Genomic DNA, 18525 nt, shown 5'->3' with positions numbered 1-18525 from the left:
AAAAGTAGATAAAGTCAGCATAAAAGTAATCCATCAAACTCCAGTGGTTTAACTAGTGTCTTCTGAAGCGACCCAGTTAGGTTTGGGTGAGAACAAACCAAAATACATCTCCTTTTTCACTGTAAATCTTGCATTACAGTCTCTAGACACGATCCTGATTTCAAGCTCGATTACACTTACTAGTGCTTCATGCATGCACAGAGCGCTAGATGGCACTATAGGAAGTGTAATCGAGCTTAAAATCATGATCGCCAAGGAGACTGCTGTCAAGATGTACAGTGAACATGAAGTTACATTTTGGTCTGTTCTCACCCGAAACCAACTAGTTCACTTCAGAAGACATTGATTTAACAACTGGAGTTTGATGGATTACTTTTATGCTGACTCGATATGCTTTTTAGAGCTTCAAAGGCCTGGCCACCATACATTTACATTGATTGGACATACAGAGCAGAGATATTCTTCTAACAATCTTCATTTGTATTCTGCAAAAGAAATAAAGTCATACACACAGATGGCATGAGGGTGAGTAAATGAGAGAATTAAAATTTTTGGGTGAACTAACGCTTTAAAAAACAATGCAAGTCCCTCATGAACCACTGCTGCCATCTAGTGTTAGAGGAATCCAGAACGTTGTTTAAAACAGTCCCACCGTTCATTGGCCAAGATTGAGTTGTGGTTAAAAATGAATGTTTTCCTTTTATCTAAAAATCTAAGAATGGATGTGGTAAGATTTATCAAATACACTTCCAGTCAAGTTTGTATACACTTGACAGAAACACACTTGATCTAAAAGCTTAAGCTTAAATGCTTGAAATTATTTTTGTAGACATAAATAAATAGTCTTTCTCTGAATTCTTTACAAAACTACAATTATTATTATTAATGAGTTGGACCTGATGGAACGCCTTCAATGCTATTAAAAGAAAATCCCAGGTGGATACTTAATGAGAATGCCAAGGGTTTGCAGTGCTACAGTATACCTCTAGGAAAAGACTGGTTGCTTTGAAGACTGTAAAATACACAATATTAGGTTTCATTTTTTTCATAATATTGTTTCATATAGTGTCATTTGTTTTATTTAATAGTTTTGAGGACTTTACAATAATCCTAAAATTTAGAAAATGGTTATAATAAAAAATTAGTTGGTCTGTCCAAACTGGTAGTGTGCTATTAAAAGTACAATTATTCAAGAAAACAAAATAGCAAATGTTAACCTTGAATTAAATTATCACCAAATAAGCAAGCTAAACTAGCTGGGGGTGAGATCCATATTAGAAAAATAAGCAGATATGCAGAAAATAAAGAAATTTGTCTAGCTGAAACAACTTCTAATGCATTGTTAACTCCCTCTGCTTTTAGCAGGTCTGGGTCATAGACATGACACTAAGCAGAGCATAAAGTATAACAGATCACAATGAGAACACCATAAAACGTGTCCACAATTTATGAAGTGCCACTCTTGACAGTGGAGAGGTAAGTGTTGTTTAATATGAGGTACCAGTACTGTATATAAAGACAGCTGAAATGGTAATTCTGATACATGGAAGTCTACAGAACAAAAGGCATTCTTTGGTATGGAGTCATGCATACATATAAAAATACACCATTATAGTTGGATCTATTTCTAACATGTTACATTGATAATATTGCTGGGTAATTTCAAAGAAAACATGCTGATTATTATTAAAAAGGGAACAATGATGCAGACACAAATAATAAAAAAAATGTATGTTTAAAAATAACAATACTGAAGATCTGGATATTTGAAGAAAAGTGATTTTTTTTTCTTCAAAAAGTGATCCAAGTGTTAGAAATGTTTACAATAATTATACAGAAACATTTAGTGTTTTCTAAAGACATTACAGTATGTACAGTTGAGGTCAGAAGTTCACATACACCTTTGCCAATTACATTTAAACTCAGTTTTTCACAAATCCTGACATTTAATCGTACAAAACATTCCCTGTCTTAGGTCAGTTAGGATCATTATTTTATGAATGTGAAATGTCAGGATAATAGTAGAGAGAATTATTTATTTCAGCTTTTATTTCTTTCATCACATTCCCAGTGGGTCAGAAGTTTACATACATTTTGTTAGTATTTGGTAGCATTGCCTTTAAATTGTTTAAATTGGGTCAAACATTTTGGGTAGCCTTCCACAAGCTTCTCACAATAAGTTGCTGGTATTTTGACCCATTCCTCCAGACAGAACTGGTGTAGCTGAGTCAGGTTTGTAGGCCTCCTTGCTTGCAAACGCCTTTTCAGTTCTGTTTCTATCGGACTGAGGTCAGGGCTTTGTGATGGCCACTGCAATACCTTGACTTTGTTGTCCTTAAGCCATTTAGCCACAACTTTGGAGGTATGCTTGTGGTAATTGTCCATTTGGAAGACCCATTTGTGACTGAGCTTTAACTTCCTGGCTGATGTCTTGAGATGTTGCTTCAATATATCCACATAATATATCTTCCTCATGATGTCATCTATTTTGTGAAGTGCACCAGTCTCTCCTGCAGCAAAGCACCCCACAACATGATACTGCCACCCCCATGCTTCACGGTTGGGATGGTGTTCTTCAGCTTCCAAGCTTCACCCTTTTTCCTCCAAACATAATGATGGTCATTATGGCCAAACAGTTAAATTTTTGTTTCATTACACCAGAGAACATTTCTCCAAAAAGTAAGATCCTTGTCCCCATGTGCACTTGCAAACTGTAGTCTGGCTTTTTTTATGGTGATTTTGGAGCAGTGGCTTCTTCTTTGCTGAGCAGCCTTTCAGGTTATGTCGATATAAGACTTGTTTTACTGTGGATATAGATACTTGTCTACCTGTTTCCTCCAGCATCTTCACAAGGTCCTTTGCTGTTGTTCTGGTATTGATTTGCACTTTTCGCAACAAACTACGTTCATCTCTAGGAGACAGAATGCGTCTCCTTCCTGAGCGATATGATGGTTGCGTGGTCCCATGGTGTATATACTTGTGTACTATTGTTTGTACAGATGAACATGGTACCTTCAGGTGTTTGGAAATTGCTCCCAAGGATGAACTAGACTTGTGGAGGTCCACGATTTTTTTTTCTGAGGTCTTGGCTGATTTCTTTTGATTTTCCCACGATGTCAAGCAAAGAGGCACTGAGTTTGAAGATAGGCCTTAAAATACATCCACAGGTACACCTCCAATTCAGTACACCTTCTATCAGAATCTAATTGCCTAAAGGCTTGACATCATTTTCTGGAATTTTCCAAGCTGCTTAAAGGCACCGTTAACTTGGTGTATGTAAACTTCTGATCCACTGGAATTGTGATGTAGTCAATTAAAAGTGAAACAATCTGTCTGTAAACAATTGTTGGAACAATTACTCGTGTCATGCACAAAGTAGATGTCCTAAACAACTTGCTAATACAAAATCTCTGGAGTGGTTAAATTAGTTTTAATGACTTCAACATAAGTGTATGTAAACTTCTGACTTCAACTGTATGTTCTACGTAGACATTATTTTTCATGTATTTATCAGACATTTTATCGAGTGACAAAAGACAAAACTTGATAAATTTGAAAAATTTGTAAATTTTTGGTTTCTATATTTTGGCTAGTTGAGCATGTGCACAGAGTTTTAAGGTAACATTTTCTCTTGTTATGCAGGGAAAAGAGCTGCTTGTTTGTCTTAGAGCTCCACAGTCCTGAGATGTCCACGAGTAGACACTGCACCCAGATTATGCAGAATACACTCTGAGGCCTCCACAACACTTCCACAACATGACCAGTGGGACTTACCAGGGTGTCCTTTATGGCCATGCCCACAACCCTGAAACCCACCTACAGTTAGTGTACACACACACAAAACAGATACAGGCATGTTAATTGATATGGCCAATTCGACTGAATATTTTAGCATTTGTATCCTAACAATACAAACAGGACAAATGTAACTGCCGTTACCAAATTTTTGTTGTAAACTGGCCTTTTATTATATTAAAATAATATGGATGCATGTGCAAAGCATGCATAAAGTGCGTGTACACATCTCCATCAAAATACAAAAATTTGTGTCCCACAGAAAAAAAAAGTCATACAATTCTGAGATGGCATAAAAGTGAGTAAATGATCAGAGAATTATCATTTTCATAACTATTTCTTTAACACTAGCTCCAGTTACCTGGCATTGTCCCAGGACAGCCACAGCGTGCCTCTTTAGCGCCCCCACCAGAGCAGAAGGAACAGCAATGGAATATACCACGGTGACGTCTGAACTTTCTCTTCACAGTTAGCACGAAAGGTGAACCCTGAAAAAAATTTATTGTTTGTCAAATATATTGTCTCAGCATCACTGCACTCTAAATGAATATTCTGGCTTTAATACAAGTTCAGCATTATCAACAACATCTGAGGCATACCCCATAGACTTGCTTTGTAACAGAATAGACATTTGCAACATAAACTTCCATCACAAGTGCATGTTTTTACAAACCGAGGTGCAAGTCAAAATTGTTTTCTGTGGTAATCGACAGCATGAAACAGATGCAGTCGATTGGGCTAAATGTATTTAGCCTAAAAAAATTATTGTTATTACTTGTTCGAACATTGTACTGAACCAGTACTAAAACCATTTAACTGAATAGTTACCTGGACATGCTGTGCTTTGACACAAACCCACACAGAGTAAAGACCTGGTTCAACAGGGATGTAGGAGACATCATATGAGCCATCACTGTGATCAACCACAGCCGTCTCCACAGAGCTATAATGTGATAGTGGGGAAAACACAAAAAAATAATAATATAAGATTTTAGCTCTTCAGTTTTGTATCTGTTGCCATTTTCTAAAGGAATGCTGGGACAGAGCTAAGAATCGCTGAGATTCAACAGACATGTTTGAATTCCTCTCCACCGACAATGAACAAAATTAAACCTTTTTACACTGACATTTAAATCTACCTTCTCTTAGTTTCCTTATTAAGCTTACAGAAAACAGTGATTGCCTTTGCTTGAAAAAGCGGGGTTTAAGAGTTTACATTTAAAAGTTTCCTTTGATTTAATGATAGTATAAACTGATGTTGGTTGAAATCCCTCTAATTGGTAAGGATGGCTAAAAGTTTTTGATGCTTGGGCCATGTGGAGATATTAGTGAAAGTATTATCAAATGATTGACATGTGCATTCCTGTCTGGCACATTTTTCCCATGATGATCATATACTCACCAACCCTTCCTCTCCTTGTGTACTATGCTGACCAGCACAGGGTCTCCTCCTCTGCCCATCTGCTCTCCCGAGGAGTCTCTGCAAACCAGAGTGAACTCCCCCCGTTGGCCTTCATGACCTCGCTCCACACCTGCGAGTTATTTCCAGAGATCACACACATAGTCCAACACATGTGGGCTGACATTGGTAAGTTTAAAATGCCAAAATGACACTTTTCTGATGCGAGCAAAAACAAAAATATAAGAAAACAGAAATTGTGCATTATCCATCAACAAGGCTGTGAACTGCTTTCGGACAATGCAGACAATATCACAATAGCAAAATATTGCAGGTATAATCGAGCTAGTGGATTTTTGTGCAGGCAAGCTAAATTGTGCATCTGTCTGCCAATTAAAGATAGTATTCCGATGATGTCACGACAAGCACCGTAGTCATATTGTCTGGAGTCGCAGATGTAAACAGTTTGTCTGGCAGTGCAGTGGAAGAAAGAGTATTACAAAATAATGCCATATAAAGTTAAGTGTATTATTTATAGTTGGGATATAAATTTACAGGTTTATATAATATATAAACAGGAAAGTTATTTTGATTTTTAAATGGTAACCAGTTAAATCGTATACTAGTTGCCTTTAAAGGGTGAAGTGGAACAAAAAAGTGGAAAACAGAGCACATAGTAAGAAAAAGACTATGTAGTTAGAATGAGGGATGAGGATAACGCAGCATGTGGGTAAAATCAGAATCAGAAGCGTTTTTCTTAGCAGCACGTGAAGGATTAAATCCACCAATTAAGTTTATCTCCATATTTATCTTCGTAACCTTCGTAAATATTATCAAACATTTCTATGTACACTTTAATGCTTTCCACAGTCACAATGCTTCCAATGTCTTTGTTTATCTCATTGGTACCGGCGAAATGCACTGCTTTGTTTACCCCATGTCTACAGACAATATGGCGGTAGGGGCGTGTTCATGACGAAATCAAATAACACAATGCGTAATCGAACATTTGAAGGAAGGACTTAAAATATGGCAGGTTAAATACAGGTTGCGTGTCTTTTTTAGAATAAGCATGAGCACAGAGTCGAGGCCAATTGTGATCCAATTAACGTGCATACATCCTGACGAAGCCAAGCTACAATCGTATCTAGGTCTGTTAAAAAATTCTGTACATTTCAGTCAGACTAAAGCATTATTTTAGTTTGACTGAAATTAAACTTTTAAACTGAATGTGAGTGTACTAACAGTGATGAAAGTGGTGATGCACCTGGTACCTTTGGAATATTTACCCATTACCTTCTGTTGCAGTGTAGAGATGTGCATCTTTCTCAAAATATCTCATTTTGGGGAAACAGATTGGGAATTATTATTTTTATTTTTTTTCAAGGAAACAATTTTCAATGTGATCTAATAATTCATGAAGCGAGTTAAAATATGTCCTAAATTATACAATGCTTTAAAAGTCTAAAACATATTTTACCAACATATTCTCTTTTCAGGCAGACAACAATGCTTGAGGACAAACACGGTTAGTCAGTATGCAAACTGAATATCTGAAAGCGAGCAGCATTACATTCTCCTGTTTACAGTCTGTTTGTCATTCAGCTTGTAAGGGTTATGACTGTTTGGGAATGTGGTGAGTGTACACCTGATGAGGCATGCTGGGACAGAGCTTGAAAAATGACCCTTACAGGCACACTTTAGGACCAAAAGCACATAAAACATTGCCATGGTAGCCAGGAATGTTGGGTATGACTTATCCCCATGTCATGCCCTAGGCTTATTGGTGTGTGAATTTGTATTTGTGTGTGTGGACAGGGAACAAGGGAGGATCTAAGGTCTCACAGTTTTTTAATGGCCAACAAGGGCCTTTCCCACTGGCTGTACTTAAGCCCATTTTAGGTACTTTTCCCCGGGTCTAGTGTTTTTCATCACTTTTGCACCGAAGGAACTACAGTTCATCAAAGCTGTTTTAGGGGACATTTTTAGCTCCTACTCCGAGGTAGATACTTATGGGGCGGATAGGAACTGTGGGAGGTGCTGCAGCCTGTGATTGGTCAAAAACCTGCATTGAGAAAGGAAATTAGCTCTATAGCCACTGTTTGTAAACAAACTAGCTGCTATACTCAGAGGACTGCATGGAGGACCACATGCACGCCTCGCGAGCCCAGTTGAACCTGTAACCTGAAGAAACAGGCTGCATCCGGAAACTAGTAAATGCTGCCTTCGGAGGCTGTATAAGGATGGATGACGTTAGGATGAAATAAGGTGCTTTTTAAACTGTTCAGATAGTTCCATTCATCCAAAAACACTGCTGTTTAAACCATTAACTGATATGGCAGCTGCCTATGTTTTCCCGTACAGCCAAAGTTCGTATAAAACAGCCCTAAACAAACAAAAGTGTAGTTCCGATCCCGGCATCCTCCGTCAGTGTTGTTGATTTTGTTGCTGTTGCTATTGAAACACGCGTGCAAATAACTTCAGAAAAAATTGTCAATACTAGATGATGTCATTAGTGGTTCCTTTGTGAATGGGAATGCAACAGGGAAAAAGTCTCCTCAGGTGTTCCGTTCCTCGTAAGAGTTCTCATCTAGAAAGTTACTTAGGGAGAAGTACCAGGACTGTAGGTGGGAAAGGGCCTAATGTTACCGATATCTAGAGAACAGGGTGACTGATGGACAATATTATAGTTAGGGCTGTCAATTTAAAATTTGTATCAAATTTATTATAAATGTTATGTTGATTAATCAAATTAATCACAATTAATTTGTGTACATTAATATTAACTGAGAAAAGCCCACATATAAATATAATTGAATGTACAATTAATAATATAATTACATATTATAATTAAGATAATTCAAATGCATTGCTGTCATATAGCTACATACAGTATATTGTAGCAGCATTCATGTTAAAGGAATAGTTCACCCAAAAATTATAATTCTCTCATCATATACTCACCCTTATGCAGTCTCAAACTCATATGACTTTCTTTCTTTTGCAGAACTCAAACAAAGATATTTTGACAGAGATCTGATTTGAATATATCCATACAATGCAAGTCAATGGGGACCAACACTTGCAAAGTCCAAAATGGACATAAAGGTAATCCATACAACTTAAATTTAATTCATGTCTTCCAAAGCGATTCGATTGTTTTTGGGTGAGAAACAAACCAAAATGTAACTTTTTTTTCACTACATAAATTGACATCTGCAGTCTCATCGGCGTGATCTTAATTTGAAGCTTGATTACTCCTGGGATGTTTTTTAGTTTGTGTTCCGCAGAAGAAAGAAAGTCATACGAGTTTGAGACTGTATAAGGGTGAGTAAATGATGAGCGAATTATAATTTTTGGGTGAGCTATTCCTTTAATGTACTCATGCGTCAGATGAACGCTTTTGGAGATTCACTTTGGTCTTTCACGTCTCACTAGTTTTCAGCGTCTCTAGTCAAAAGCGCTAGTTTTAGGATGCTGTTTCAAGGTAAACAGTTTGAAATGTTGAAAAACTTGTCTCGTGATCCCTGCATTCCGTTATGCTTGGTCCAGCTGTTGGAAATGCAAGAGCACGTTATCTGTGGAAGGCTGTGGAGCTTGGTTTGACGAGGCACGTTGCCTCTACAGCATCGAGTTGCGCTCACTGCCCCCTACAGTGCCACAAATTTGCAAAAACTTTGAGGTGGTACATCAAGCTTGAAGTGCTCCAATGGTAGAAACATTCCTTATTACAGAATTAATGTACAGGTCAGAGGCATGATTATTTGCATTATTTTTTTATGGGTTATTTTGCATAAAATGAATCATACAAAATTAATGCATTAAATCAACAACCCTAATAATAATGATATAATTTGATGTAAATATAATTTTATTTACTGTCGGGAACTATATTTTTATTTTATTTACTGAATTGTATTGACTGTCGATAGATTATGAAACTTTTGCACAAGTGAAATATCTTTTGAATGGCATAGTTACACACACACATATATATATATATTGGTTTATCACCACTATCGCCCAATTCCAAATGGAGAGAGCTTCTCTAGAGAAATTCATTTGGTATGACTGACAATTTTAATAAATTCATCTTTAACACTGAGGCTTCCTTCTATGTCCGATCATCAGTGTCATCACAATATGCTACTCTTACCTTCTCCCTGGATAGTACACTTGCTGGGATCCACAGCCTTGGCATGCACGACTCCAACCACAGGAAATCCCTCCACCTGCCCTGCACTCTCATGAGGTAGGAAACAGATGCTGCTGGCACTGTCATGAGCGACTGTTGTTGGGTGTGGTTCGTATCCTGACTCCACAAGCTTCATTAACCTCCTCAAAGTGACTCCCTTGGCACTGAGGATTTCAGCGTCTGAACCGCATGTGAGCAGGCGCTCTGCGAAGTCCACCCCACTGCGGACATCAGACAAGGCCTGCTGCAGCTGAGCTTTCTGCAGATGGAGTTGGTTCCTGCGTTGCAACCTCACATCTTCCAACGACCGCAGTAGAGAACAGCAATGCGCCTCCACTGCGCTGGCATAGCCCCGAGCGAATGCCCGAATCTCACCAGCCAACGTGTCAGTCCGTGTCTGCAATGTCTCTTGGGATATGTCCACACGTCTTAGAGACTCCTCCAAACGAGAAAGACGAGGTCTTAAGCTCCTGACCACCAAATCCTTGATGCGATCTCCATGGCGACTGATGACTTCACGGGCAGGGCTGCAGTGGTGGTCACGGTGAAAGGTCGCTGCACATTCCAAGCACACGGTGAGGTCACAGGGCTCGCAGAAGAGACGTAATTCCTGGCCAGGATGCAGAGAGCATAGGACAGGCCTTGTGAGACGACCCTGAGATTTCAGCTCCTGTAGACTTTGGATTGAGTGAGAGGAGGTCCTCTTCTGTCTCCTGCAGAGAAGATGGCAAGTATTACATGACATGATGTCTCTTTAAATTCGAATCCCAGGGCGTGCTGAGTGACTCCAGCCAGGTCTCCTAAGCAACCAAATTGGCCCGGTTGCTAGGGAGGGTAGAGTCACATGGGGTAACCTCCTTGTGGTTGCTATAATGTGGTTCGTTCTCAGTGGGGCGCGTGGTGAGTTGAGCGTGGTTGCCACGGTGGATGGTGTGAAGCCTCCACACGTGATATGTCTCTGTGGCAACGCGTTCAACAAGCCACGTGATAAGCCACACGGACTGAGGCGAATCACTACGTGACCACGAGGACTTAAAAAGCACATTGGGAATTGGGCATTCCAAATTGGAAGAAAAAGGGGAAAAAACAAATTCTATCTCCTATTCCAGAGTGATATGCAGTTAACTATAAGGATGCCATTAATAGTTTGATTCCTACCCAAAAGAGGCCTTGTGCAATGTAAGGAATAATATTCGGAGTACTTAGAAGTTAGTTACCTTGACATCTTTCGATCAAACAGTCAGAGTTAAATAGAATTAGAATAAAATAGACTATACATTTAGAATTCTATTTTTTTTTTTTAAATAAAACATAAAATGCATGTTCTCCAAATGGAGTCTTCTGTCATGAAAATGATATTTTTCTGAGTGTTTTAAAATTGGTGTGATGTCAACTTCAAATAGTTAAATTGTTAAATGGATTTGAAGGGATAATTGAAAAAAAAAAAAAAAATAAGCCTTGTCGTATGCTAAGGATATCTGTTTATGTCTGTTGTTTTGGCTGCATGATGTGAACAACATAGAGATTTAAATGGATTTTATGCCAAATTTCAAACAAATGTCAAACATTAAACTAATTTTACAGCATTTCCTCAAAAAGTGTATCAAAACATTGCTGTTTGTTTGAGTATCCTGACTAACCCGACACAGGCTCAACCAATGGACTAAGTTTGGGGCGGGACTGTATGTTTAAACGACCAATGGAAGACAGGGGGAGTGTTTAGGGAAACTTGTTTGAAAACAGTTTTGATGCTAATGGCGCAAAAATGACACACACACGTATAACATTCCAGATCAATGCACAATACAGTTCAGGATTAATTTAGACAACAACAAAAAACAGCTGATAAACTAACCTGTGAGCCTGACTGCAGAACTCGCAGAGGTTGACGCAACACACCTCACAGCGCTTCCCTGCGTTGCTGTCGCTGCACAAGTCGCACAACACGCTATTTTCGATCAGCAGGGTCTCCGCGAAAACCTCATCCAGCGCAAGATGGTCAGTGCTCAGCCCATCCACACCCGATGTTGGCAGATCCACCTCTGAATCGCACTCCGGACACATGACTGTTACAGAGCTGCGCCCGTGCAGCTCGTCTTCAGGCGAAAGTCGTTCCCCGTTCAGTCCATGCACAGAGAACGGCTCGAGCTGGCGAACACAATCCGCACAAAACGTGTGCAAGCAAGGGAGAATTTTAGGATCCCGAAACATCCGATTGCAGACGCGACAAACTACTCTGGATTTCTTTCCAGCGTCCCCATTAGTCTGAAGAGTGTTTTTACTCAAATCTTCTTGTTTTTCTTCATGAATTGATTGCTCTTTGCGAAGTGACATCGTCGTTGTTGTTTTTTACTCTCTGAATATCGTAATCTGTAACAAACGCGCATCCAATTGACACAAGTACAGTCGACACGTCACTGTTCAAAAAACTAGTCTACAAAATAAAACGCGAGCTTTCTATTAGAAAATCGCTAAACTTCTTCAATACCACAGCGCAAGCACAAAGTTGTTAATATTTACATTAAAGTGTAACAGATCAAAGTTTGTGAGTAGTTAACTTTTTCGCTCACGTTATCTGAGATCTAGTCTCACCGACCAATCAAGATACGCGTAGACGTTTAGAGGCGTGGCCTAAAATCAGAGCGAGTAGTGTAAAGACAGTCTACGCCTGTGCAGCATGGGCGAAATATTGATGTCCCCATCTGCTGGCTTGACAGATCAAGACACAAAAGTGCAATCAAGCGTCAGGGGCATACAATTTATTATTTTAAATATATATTTTTTATTTCATTAGAGACAAAGTGGTTCCATGTTCAGCTTCCATTTATTTAACAGAGAGAATACCAACTTGAAGGTGGTTGACTGATCTATTAACCAACCATAAGAAAGTTCATCATGTCTTTTGGAACACAGAAAGAATGAGGATGACTGTCAACAGTAGTTGAAAAGATGACACTTTTGTAGATGCAGCATTAAAAATGAAGTATGTCTTCCCTGTCACTCAATTTCCTGAGGATTCATTAATAACAAAAGAAAATCTGATTAACATTTTACCTTTAAAAAAATATTTAAAACTAATAAGATTTATGCATTACAATTTCATAACAAAATTTCATCAATGTGAGTAATCTCTTTAACAAAATTACATTAATAAAACTTAAATATATTAAACTTTTATTAATTGGATTTGGTTAAAGATTACTCAGTTCAATTTGATGGAATTTTGTAATGAAATTGAAATGTGTAAAACTTAAAATTAGACAAAAATAAATGTTTTGAGGGTAACAGAAGCATAATGTTTTAGGCTGTGTAACTCCAACACACTGACATAGCCTACTGACTGTGTCATAATGTTTTAACAAGTTCGTTTGGCCTTGCTTATCACAGAATTATTTTTAATGGACTTCATTTGATATGCTATGCAATTATGGGTGAGTCCTGGTTTCCTTGGTTATCTTTACACCTTTATTTTTTTTCCAACATGTATTTATTTACCTGTTACAGTTGCCTCCGAGACAGCCTTCACGAGACTGTTCTGGATAAGACAGGTGTAGGTGTCATCAGCTTTTACTGGGCCTTCATAGACACTCACAACTTGCTTGATTACAGCAGAGTTGTTGCTATATTGGGTGCTGCTGTTCAACAGCTCCCCGCTCTGACTTAACCAGCTAACATTTGGCTGTGGAAACCATCTTTGAGCCTCAGCAGTCAGAGACCTTTCTTTCTGTTGGGTAAATGTGGGAGCTGAGAAAGCTGCAAAACACATACAGAACATCACACCAGCTTATTTCTGTGTGAATTCATAACAAACACTATTTATTATTTGACACTTTCCGCATTAGTAAGGAGTAAAATAATTAGTTTTTAAATACAAGTATATTCCAGAAGATGGTTATTGAATTGCTTCACCAAATTACATTTTTAAGATGAGTTTAATGTTTAAAACTAGCCATGGCTTACAGATTCATCAGAACCAGAATCAGAATCAGAATGAGCTTTATTGCCAAGTATGCTTACACATACAAGGAATTTGTCATGGTGACAGAAGCTTCCAGAAGTCAGTGCGATGTATATACATACATACAAACATATACATTTTAAACATATATACATATAGTGATGTAACAAAATAAGATATAAAAGATTTTAAAAAAAAGTTTTAGTTTGTTGAGTTTTAGGAATCTTTTTAAATTAATTTTCTTTCAGATTTTAAGTTCACAAGTAAATTCTGTTTTTAAACATATAAATTTGTTTTTAATCAAATGTCTAAAAAATTCAGTTACTTACCAGCCACTTTAAGGTCAATGCTGGTAGTCCCGGAGATTTTTGGTGCACTGACACTACAGCGATACACACCATCATCCTCCCACCTCCCACTCCTCAGGAGTAGGGAAACATTGCCTGTAGAGATAACATCTGGGAAAAGTTGAGCCCTGTTTCTGAACTGCACGTTCTGCCCCTGAAGTTGGGCTGCTTTTTTCTTGTATTAATAGACCGCTCCACTGTGACCATCTTTTTGCCAAGTGATTGACACATCATCATATTGCCCATTGCCACTATTGGTGAGGAACCTGCAGTACATGACCACATCCTGCCCAAGATTACCCACAGTAGAGGGACTACTGCTCTCAACGGTACCTTGGGACACTTGAGATGACACACAAACACGTACATAAACAACTAGTGTATAACTCAAAAGTCCAACTGCATTTTTTAGAAGGCATCCACCAAGAGACTAAACTTTACAATCTAAAATCACTCAAAGTAGGCAATTGAAAATGTTTTACTAACCTGAAAAAGCAATAGTCAAAATGAAAATTATGAGTCCAGAGATTACTACTATGAGAAAAATCATACTACAGAAGAGAACCCCCCCCCCCCCCCACACACAAAAATTGTATTAACAATATTCAATGGCAAACTTGTAGATATCAAGTGATAAATTGATAAATTTCACTTTCCATTACCTTTCAAAGATTATTTGTCCAATTGAAGCCATTCTGGCAATCTGTTCCTATTTTAATGAATAGATCTACCACTCTGCTCAGCATCTCTGTAGACAGCAATAAATTAATAAGCTCGGCTGGAAGCGCATTCTCTAATCCCCTGAAGCTGGTTTCAAACTTTACTTCCACTGAACGAGAGCAGCACATCTTCCCTTGGTCAATATTGCCTCTGGGAAGTGTGTCTGGACACTACTGATAAAACACATGTTGACATAACTGAGCCCTAAAGTAACCTGCTAGCGGGGAACTAGCCAGAGGGGAACTGGCCCCCACAGTGAGTCTGGTTTCTCCCAAGGTTATTTTTCTCCATTAACCAACATCTTATGGAGTTTTGTGTTCCTTGCCACAATCGCCTTCGGCTTGCTCACTGGGGTTATAAATACAATTATTATTTAATTACTTATTTTTAAACACAATTCACAATCATATTTTATCAAACTACACAATGATGACTCTAAGACATTATAGATATTACAGTTTTATCTTCTGTTAATGCCTGATCTTCTGTAAAGCTGCTTTGAAAGGATGTGTGTTGTGAAAGGTGCTATACAAATAAAAATGACTTGACTTGCTCACTTTCCAAATATTTATTCAACTATCCAATCCCTCTCACAGTGCAGCTTGAAGTGAGCCAAGGCATAGTTTGACAGTTGCAAAAGAGTGACAGTAATTGCTCATCCAAAATGCTTTTCTTCTTCTTCTTCTTTTTTAAATGTTGTATTGTGTACCCCGTTTTTATTTATACACATATACACATACAGTATTCCTACTATGAGTAGTATGTGCTGTATAACTTAAGTATAAGTAGCAACTTCCATTTAGAAATTCCAGACTGATCACTGTGAATCTGGCTTCAGTAGGTCAATAGTTCTTCAGCTAAACTCGGTCTGTGCTGCCCAAAATTTGAACCACTGCTTTGCAGAGGCAGAAGCTGTAAGTGTTGTAGAACATATGGCAATGTGTGGAGAGTCTGTCTGTGTCCTACAGTGATTACTACAAGGCACGCCCACTACAAGGCACAACCACTACAGCACACCCACTACAAGTTACTCGCCCTTCAAATAACCAGAGAAATACTGAAGTCTTGCAACAGCTGGTTATCACATTCATGCACTGTGTTCGTTGCGTTTATTTGAAGCTCCACATCAACCCTGCACCTGCACCTACACCTAACCCTAAACTTAACCATCACAAAGATAAAAAAATTAAAAGTTTGTAAAATTATAAAAAATGCTGCAACTTAAATGCTCTATTATTGAATACAATCAGAACACCGTACCACTAGGTGGTGACAGTGATGAAAGGAGAAGGAGAACTCGTTCATTCGAAAGGAGAAACCAAGAAGAAATGTGATGATAATGAAGAGGAGAAGAAACTGTACCACTGTGTAGCTAACAGGCTAATCTGTTAGCGCTATGCTAAGCGAATAGGCTAACCAGATAATTTGTGAGCTAACTGGAGAAAACAGAACAGAGAAATGATTAATTTAACCATTTATATCTGCAGTTTAATAATATGAAATGGGTGGTGAAATGTCCACAGAGGGGCACCAAAAGAGAGTTGTAAATTATGTAATACAGTCAAGAGGAATTCACATTTTATTAACTCTACCCCCAAACTAAAACCCCAAACCTAAACCGTCAATGGAGTAAACATGTTGGCTAATCCAGAGATTATTTAGCAGAGATGGGACACTTCTATTAAAATGAATGGGAGAAATTGGAACGCTCAACCAAGGAGCTCTGAGCGCCCAACGGTCAACAGATGTAGAAAGGAATTCCAGCCTTACAGTTAACTGAACCAATCACCTTTTAGATACAGACATCACATGTCAATCAACTTTAGAATGCACACGCACATTAGCTATACAAGATGGGAAAATTGTGTTTTTTAGCGTAATATGAGGTAAAGAATCACAATTTATGATTCCAGTATTGTCAGATTTTATTGCTGATTTGAAATATGTTCTTCGATCATAATCTTGACCAACCGTTTTAGATATTTTGGTCTTTCTACATTCAAATAAATAGGTCTAGCTGCACTAGACTGGTAATAGCCTCCCGAGAGCATTCAAAAGATGGCCAGCAGTGGACTGACTTGCTAGAGAGACTTTGGCTAATCTAAATGGAACCTCAGAATTGCGCTTGTCATTGTGTGAACGTTATTGCGTCCTGGTTTCAACGTGGGATGAGAACGTCACCGGTTACACATAACCTCAGTTCCCTGAGATGAAGGGAACGAGACATTGCCATAAGCACTATGGGGAGTGTCCTTCTTACACAACCTTGTTGAAACCCTTATGCAATCACACCAATCCTCTGATTGGCAATGGTGTCTGAGCCCCGCCCCTTTAGGCGCAAATTAGGCCTATATAAGCGGGCGCTCATTCACCATTTCTTCAGAATTTTCTGAGTGAGGGACAAGAGTGAGTCACTCGATTATGAAACTCTGAAGTAGTTGTGTGGCCAGCTTTGGTAATGTCTTGTTCCCTTCATCTCAGGGAACCAAGGTTACATGTGTAACCAGAGACGTTCCCTATCGATTCAGTTCACTCGACATTACAGTAAGCACTATGGGGAATGGAATCCCATCATGCCGCACTACGTGACATTACACTCCCAGAGTTATATCACTAAATAGAGATATAAGGAGTCACCGGCCGATGACTTATAAGTCATATTAAAGTATATATGAATAGTCCCACATGGCGGATGCCAGATGGAAATTAACACAGTCTGGAATCTATATGAACCATATAGACATACACAGTATGTTTTATTAACCCTCTTACAACATAGTTGGAAGAGTAAGTTTTATTTCTTATGGAAGTACTTATCGAAAGAGCATGATGCCGCAGTCCTGCAGTACAGTGACCGACATGAGTATACCACAAGTGAATAACCCTCATGGTGAGCCAGGAGGGGAGCACTTAGAATGGATATATGAACTACATAATCATATAGTATGAATTAACCCCTTCAAGAGCCCAATCGGGAAGGAAGTTTTTTTTTTACAATGAAAGTACTTGTGACTTTATGGGAAATTTACAACTGTCTATATGCAGGTGGTTGTGTAAAATGACGAAGAAGCCCGTACTTAAAAAGGGCACAAGTTTGTAATCAGGCGGCTGTGTTGATTATAGTTGGTAGCCCACCAATTAGGCTCACCCGCTTGAATGTAAGAAGAACTCTATACAGAGAGGACTTATGAGGAGATGAACATCACGTCCAGGTTATAAAATCTCGCTAACGTGCTTTGCGAGGATTGTCCGTTTGTGCACGCCCATGAAGAGGCCATGCCTCTGGTTGAATGCGCTTTGACACCAATTGGGCAATTTGTGCCCTGTGAATCTTAAGTGAGGGCGATCGCATCAACAATCCATTGTTTAGAGACGGACATTCCTTTTGTGTGTCCTCCATAACAAATAAAGAGCTGATCCGACAGCCTAAACTGACAGGTGCACTCAACATATGTGTGCAATGCCCTTACCGGGCGTAACGCATATGCATAGATTGCTATTCATCTGAATTAAATGGTGGGGAAAAAAGAAGGCTTGCAAACGAACCATCTGAGCCCAGAAGGGCATTGATAAAACCTTAGACAAATAGCCTTTTATTGGTTTAATGTGGTTTAAATGACAGACCAGCCTCTAGTGTTAATCACTGATTGAGCCAATTCTGGCTCATCCGACGTGCTCCATTCAGAGGCCACACGTATACATTCCACAGCTCTTGCTGGGGATGCCAAATCGTGCCTTGTGCTTGAGATACCTCTGCGGTATTTCCCATGGAGGACCGTCTAGTATTTCTATCATCTCCGGAAACCATGACTGATTGGGCCATTTTGGAGCAATTTACAGTACTGATTCCATGTCCTCTCTGACTTTGCTGATGTCAGAATGAAGGAGGTGCAACGGGGGAAACGCATACCCAGGGAACCCAGGTTTCAGACACTGTTTTCGCAACATGCTATCAGTCGTGCAACACAGGAGAAGGTAAACACACCTTGAACTGATGCAAAAATGTCTGATAGGAGATGATGTTTTTACATAACTCGGTAGATTGGGGTCAATTTCAGGGTACTGGAACATTTGTTAGCAACATGTCGACTTCCAATTTGAACATGTTGGA

General features: G+C 38.9%; 1 protein-coding gene and 1 pseudogene across 2 annotated transcripts; both read right to left on the bottom strand.

Moving 5' to 3' along the window:
- Window positions 1-403: 403 nt before the first annotated feature.
- On the bottom strand, window positions 404-11972 carry trim45 (tripartite motif containing 45). Of its 2 annotated transcripts, none has more exons than XM_051710024.1 (6): window positions 11245-11972; window positions 9351-10102; window positions 5198-5327; window positions 4624-4738; window positions 4157-4283; window positions 404-3816 (listed from the first exon to the last, which is right to left on the bottom strand). In XM_051710024.1, the coding sequence occupies exons 1-6, from the start codon at window positions 11721-11723 to the stop codon at window positions 3665-3667; spliced, it is 1755 nt and encodes a 584-aa protein (XP_051565984.1). In that variant the 5' UTR covers window positions 11724-11972; the 3' UTR covers window positions 404-3664. The 2 variants fall into 2 exon arrangements, with proteins under 2 accessions (XP_051565984.1, XP_051565986.1); XM_051710026.1 differs by having other exon boundaries at window positions 404-3805.
- A 240-nt stretch (window positions 11973-12212) lies between these two features.
- LOC127447889 (V-set domain-containing T-cell activation inhibitor 1-like) lies at window positions 12213-14388 on the bottom strand (annotated as a pseudogene).
- Window positions 14389-18525: the final 4137 nt, after the last annotated feature.

This window comes from Myxocyprinus asiaticus, chromosome 11 (genome assembly GCF_019703515.2).
Source record: "Myxocyprinus asiaticus isolate MX2 ecotype Aquarium Trade chromosome 11, UBuf_Myxa_2, whole genome shotgun sequence".
Lineage (NCBI taxonomy): Eukaryota > Metazoa > Chordata > Actinopteri > Cypriniformes > Catostomidae > Myxocyprinus > Myxocyprinus asiaticus.
The sequence above is the reverse complement of the archived record's forward strand: the minus strand, read 5'-3'. Positions and strand labels throughout refer to the sequence as shown.

Coding starts and splice junctions, on each gene's coding strand:
- trim45 (XM_051710024.1), bottom strand. CDS start 11,723: ATGTCACTTCGCAAAGAGCAATCAATTCATGAAGAAAAACAAGAAGAT. Junction 10,103..11,244: donor TTCTGCAGTCAGGCTCACAG/GTTAGTTTATCA, acceptor TCTTCTCTGCAG/GAGACAGAAGAGGACCTCCT. Junction 3,817..4,156: donor CTGTCCTGGGACAATGCCAG/GTAACTGGAGCT, acceptor CACTAACTGTAG/GTGGGTTTCAGGGTTGTGGG.